Below are 6,000 nucleotides of genomic sequence, written 5' to 3' on the forward strand. Positions count from 1 at the left end.
ATCGTTGTAGTGCCGGTTGGCAACCGGCTCTCGCCGATATCTCGCCGGTTGCCGTGCAGCCAAACGCCTTCTGTCCCTCGTCTCTCTTCGTGTTTGATCGATCTGACTATTATCAAGCCGAGTACAGCGATATCCTCTCGCGGAAAGCTCGCTGAAAACCACCAACCACAGACCCCTTACGACGCTTTATGCCTGGCTCGCGTGATGTCTGCTAATGGCACGAGCTATGAAGTTTCTTTCTACCCACCCACTCCTCCTCGCCGTTTGCTTCGTCGATACACACGAAGGATAAGTGACTATCTTGTTTCTTCTTTGATACTCTAAGTATAATTTAGCGGGAGAAAGGAGAAGAAAGCTGAAATCCTTCGTTTCACCTGGCAGTTAACCTTTAACCCCGGGCTTTAATAATACACTTCTAATTTCGGTTCGCCTGTCCTCGCCATTAATTATGCGGCTCACGTCTCGCTTCTCCTCGGTAGCTTATAATTATAAATAGGTATAATTGCGGGTCTCGGTGAGCCCCGACTTTGCATAATAAAGACGTTACTATTAATTCATTACCGGGGAGCGTGATTGGAGGTTGCGGGCTCTTTGATTGTAGTTATTAGTAAAGATATTTGTTCAACACTATCGTTCTTGGGAACGTGATTGCAAAAATATTGTTCAAGGTGGAATCTCCGGTAATCTGTATTGAAATTTTCCAGAGACACACTTTATTTTTCGTTGGAATAAAAATAATTAGCAAACGACAAATTTGTTCTGAAATTACACACTCGGTATCCAGAGGCTTCTATTATATCGTATTATAGATAAGGAGTGCACGTTTCTCCCGCAGGTTGCGCGAGGCTCTAATAGGAAGAGACACTTGTCGAAACGAATCAGGTCCCCGAAAACCTGTTAATCCGGCGGAAACAGGTGAAACACGGTCCGGAATCAGGCTTCGAGGCGTAAGACCGTAGGGAGAGAGCTCGCCGGATTTTTCCCGGAGCATTTTTGTCGGTCTATTTTGCAGCCAGAGGGGTGGCTGCCTCTCTCTCTCCCCCTCTAGACGGCGGCTGTCGATGTTGGAGGGGCCGTGAGGGGCATAGGGGAGAGAGTGCACGAAGGGGGATGGATTTGGGGGTTGGACCCGTGTCGAGGTGGGGCAAAGGTGACCCCCGCGGATCAATACCGCCGCCGGTCGGCCGCCTCCGGCGTGCTCCAACGACCGATGCTCTCGTATTTCCTCTCGAAATCGAATGCCATTCGGTGCACACGAGCTCCGTGAAAATCGTTCTTAAATGGCGCGGGAGGGACTGGCGAGTGCTGCGGGAGTTTCTCGCAGAATCGAGTTCGTTTCCTGGATGATTGCTTGTTCTGGAGATTTTATGGTTGCTGAACCCTCTAGATAGAAAACACGGTGTATGTTTTATGCGACAGGGTATCGTAGGGTTGAAATCTTTCGTCGAATAAACTTGGGATCTTTTTTGCCGACTGTACATTTAAACTGTTTCAGTATTAGATAGAAAATCTAGCGGGTTATAGATCAATTACTTTCGATATTCTAAAATTCATTTTTGTTACTAATGTAATTGTTTCTGTCGTATTTGAACTCGTTACAAGTCAAAGGATGAAATGATAATTCAGTTGCCTCGTTCGACTCTTAAATACCTCATCCATCAAATCGTTCTAATTAAAAACTGCATCTGTTTCAATACCCCCCTCCCCACCAGTAGAAATCAATCATTCCCCCCATACGAAACAGTCGTTCGCTATAATTTATTATCCATCATTCCCGATAGCGCATAGAACGAGAAAAGAAAGAAGAGAGAGAGAGAGAGAGAGAAAGGAGGAAGAAAAAGGTTCTCGAGATCCGTGGCCTATAAAACAAACCCTGCTCAACCCAGATCACTTCTAAAAATCCTCCATTATTCCACGTTCGAGAAGAAACCAGCAGCGAAACCTCTAAGAAAAGAGAGCCATTAACTTCCACAATTCGCCCGAGCCGTTCTCCCGTTCGCGAGCCCACTTCCGCGGACACGCGATTTGCGGAGCCCGGTTTTCCGCGAAAGTAGCTCGACTCGGGCGAGCGTGACGGCGCGAGCTCTTTAAACCGGCCCGATGGACGACGGTGACGCAACGCGGAGCGAGTGAGCAAGCCATTCGATTACACGACTACTTTCTCCCGTTCCGGCCAGCCATAATATTGTTCTAGATTAACCAGACGAAGAGAGATATACGCGTATATATACATATTGAGAGAGAGATGAAAGGTAGTTGAAACGTGGTCCAAGCGTAACGACGCTGGTATCAGACGTCGATCGGGGATACACATGCATACAGGGGAGAACGTCGAAGGGCGTCTCGCTCGTTTCACGGCTCCTACGACGCGGCAAATTAAATTCGAGCTTTCTCGACCGCGTCTCCTGTTCCCCGACTAGAGCCTCTAACGACTCCGCTCGCTCGCTGCTGCTTCGACTCGCCGATGATTAATTGCTCGCGTTTCGTAATGACTCACGAGAGAGGAAAAAGGCTGCACGCGAGTCGGTTCTCTAAAAGAGAGCTTGACGTGACTTTAGAGATATTCAGAGTGGTTGGAACACGTTTGCTCCACTTAAAATCGTATATATTTCATAGCCGGCTACTTTGCTCGATGGTTTGTACACCGCGTAGTTTGGTTTTGTTCGTGCAAGGGTGAGAATTGTGGCACGTGGACGCGCGGAGGAGGTAATGCCGGTTTCACGCTGGTCAGAAATGTTCGCGAATAGATTCTTTGGTGATTCGCTAAGCACCTACCTTCCGGTTAGACTCTTTGCTGAAGAGTTCAGCGGAAGGTGAAGGAAAGTGTCTGTACTGTCGGCGAACATTGTTCGCGAACAGAACGCGAACTCCAGTGTGAAACCGGCTTAAAGCGTCGAAATGCATCGAGGTTAAAGTTGACGAAATTGTAAATTTTTCTTTGACGAAGCGTTTCCTGTGTGAATATTGTTCGTTGACGAGTTCACTGTATTCTGAACGAAAGTGTCCACATTGTTCGCGAACAGAACGCGAACTCTCGTGTGAAACCGGCTTAAAGCGTCGAAATGCATCGAGGTTAAAGTTGACGAAATTGTAAATTTTTCTTTGACGAAGCGTTTCCTGTGTGAATATTGTTCGCTGACGAGTTCACTGTATTCTGAACGAAAATGTCCACATTGTCGGCGAACATGGTTCGCGAACAGTAGCGTGAAACCGGCTTAAAGCGTCGAAATGCATCGAGGTTAAAGTTGACGAAATTGTAAATTTTTCTTTGACGAAGCGTTTCCTGTGTGAATATTATTTGCTGACGAGTTCACTGTATTCTGAACGAAAGTGTCCACATTGTCGGCGAACATGGTTCGCGAACAGTAGCGTGAAACCGGCATAAAGCATCGAAATACGCGTATTAAGGTTAAAGTTGGCGAAATTGTAAATTTTTCTCTATTCTCTGTTTGAAAAGTGAAAATTATAACATACGAGGATCCGTTTAAACTCGTTTAATCTAATCGCAAAAGTTCATTGGAATTTTTTATTCGAGAGAAAATGCTCAGACTACTGTCTCCCGTCCAACGACGCAGATTTTTCCCTCTCCGTCTGACAATGACGCGATTCCTCGAGGGTCCTCGAGCATTCTCAGCAGACTTTCGTAAATGTTTGCCCCGGCAGCAGGCTGAAAACCTAATTTGTCGACGCGGAAGCTCGCTCTGCAACTTCTAACGAATCGTTTCAGCGTCGAGAGAGAGAGAGAGAGACAAAGGGAACGAATATCGTTTAGAGAAAATTCCTACGGAAAGAAGAGAGACTAACCTTTTTCTGTAGAATAATTTCAAAGAAATCGTCGAGCTTCCTGCAATTGTAAAAAATCGACGAAAGATAGGAAAACGTCTAAATTTCAATGTCCAATGAAATTTCCTCGCGGTTATTCCCCGGGATTTTTTCCCGGGGGCGCTAATCTCCATGCAGCCGGATCCAGGATGTCAGTGTCCGGTGTCCGCGGCCGGAAACGAGCTCCGACTCACGGATACAGCCGAGTCACGTGCTGGCCCGCACATGTTACGTCACGGGAGGTCGAGACGGCGACGTTGAAGGTGGAAAAATTGGAGCGACCTCGCGCTGTCACCTCTCGACAACCGTGTTTTGTCTCTATTTTCTGGATCACCGTTCCCTCTCGTCGCTTGTTTCTCTCGCGGCTTGTCATAATTCCTATGAAACATGCAACTGGTAAAGAATCGCGAGGAGAAACGTGACGTGTGCTATCATTTGGAAACTGATGTTCGTTCTTGTAGACCGATCGAACACGAGGATACGACTCTATGTCGACGTTTAGAAGTCGTCTCGAAGTGAGCTCTTCTGCATTTTCTCTCCTCTCGTCGGAGCTTTAATTTAACGTTTAATTGATCGATGGTTAACCTTTAATTGAAGCGAACACGTTAATTCACGATGAACTACGAACCATCCTCCCTCTAAGTGGATTTCTAGGGAATGAATGAAATTACTCCCGGGGATTAATCAAGGTCCGTGGTCTCTTCTCTCTCTTTCTCTCGTTCCGCACGCTGATTTCGTGAAATCGCTGCACTTTCCGGCTAGCCCGCGATAAAGCGGTTAATTCCTCGGCGTTATCAACAGTTCTTCAATCGTTATCGACGTTATCCGCAGACCTCGAAATTTATTACCCGGGAGCAACCTCCTGTCTCCCTCTCGCCGGAACCTTCTTTTTTATCGCGGTCGACGATTAATTCGAACGAAATCGAGTTATCAATATACACACGATGGACGAGTTTCTTTTATTACTTCCACGAAAACCACGTACAAGTGAAGATTTCCCTCTGCTTTCGACGGACACTTTGAACGCGAGAAGAATCACGCGTACGATTTAATCTGACGAGAGAAATAGCGAAGAGAAATTGTCGACGTCTGTTTTTTTTTTTTTTTTTTTTTTTCCCTTTTTTTTTTATTATCCTTTTTTTCTTTTCCGTTTTGCAGGCAGCAAGCTGCGTGTAATCGATCGACGGACGCGTCGGTGTTGTCGCGATTGTCCCCATTGAACACGCGCCGCGGAAAGCGTACGAGACAGGGTACAAGCTGTACACCACTAGGGGGAAGGTTTTCTCCGCTCTGGAACGATGTCTCGTTTCCGCGGCACCCGCGATTTATGCGCGACATCAAACGCGGCGACGAGGCTACAGGAACCGAACGACACGATACGCCACGAATTTATTACGATATTATTCGAGCCCTGTGATCGGCCACGGCAATAAATAGTTGGAACTCGAGCTCGCGCCGTGTCCTGGACCACCGCCTGTCATTTCGCCTACGATCTTGATTTTCTATTTGCAGGTTGGGGTTTCACCCGCTTCTCCGCGTCTTCTCAATTCTCTCCACGCGTTACCAATTAAAGTAACGAACGAGTGGTATTTAACCCCTTAACCCCACAGCGTTGTCAATCCTATTACGTTAAACGCATAAGTTGCAGCTTAGGAAATAATTGAAAAAGAAAGTCGAGAAAGGCTGAAATATCATTGCAAACGATACGTGGAGAATGATAAATCCACCCTATAGGCTAGAGGTGCCTGAAAACGAACAAATTACCATACTTCATTACTCTCTAATTAACTCTCCCAGAAATTATATAGATTTACACATCACAGTACCCCAAAGAAAATTCATATCCACAAATTCGCAAAGAAAACGTTCACGAGCTCGGAGAGAAAAAACTAAAGAGAGAGAGAGAGAGAGAAAAGGATGGTGGCAGTACTTTCCCCCCCGTGTACGATCCCAAGAGAGATCGATCCACCACCATCCCCCTTTTATATCCCGTGGCATATATGTGTACCCCTGTTGTCATGGAAGAAGGAGGACAATTAAACTAACCAGGTGTTTTCCACTGTGTTCGCGTTACAGGTACAAAGCGAATCGTTGCGTGAGCGGGGGCCGTGGCCGCGGAATCGGCGCGACTGGCGGTACCGGAGGCGGTCTAGGTAACGGAGGCAGCGGCCGCGGGGG

At 46.9% G+C, this 6,000-nt stretch overlaps 1 protein-coding gene across 1 annotated transcript in view; it reads left to right on the forward strand.

Annotated features, from left to right (window-relative positions):
• LOC108570996 (protein gustavus) overlaps positions 1-6,000 on the forward strand; it is a 32,854-nt gene that overhangs the window by 22,035 nt on the left and 4,819 nt on the right. Inside the window, exon 2 of the mRNA XM_017932946.1 lies at positions 5,899-6,000. This exon is cut by the window's right edge and continues 2 nt beyond it. Coding sequence (XP_017788435.1) covers positions 5,899-6,000 — 102 coding nt within the window. The remainder of the gene's footprint in view (positions 1-5,898) is intronic.

The sequence above is a fragment of the Habropoda laboriosa genome, unplaced genomic scaffold (genome assembly GCF_001263275.1).
Source record: "Habropoda laboriosa isolate 0110345459 unplaced genomic scaffold, ASM126327v1 scaffold15, whole genome shotgun sequence".
In the NCBI taxonomy this organism is placed as follows: domain Eukaryota; kingdom Metazoa; phylum Arthropoda; class Insecta; order Hymenoptera; family Apidae; genus Habropoda; species Habropoda laboriosa.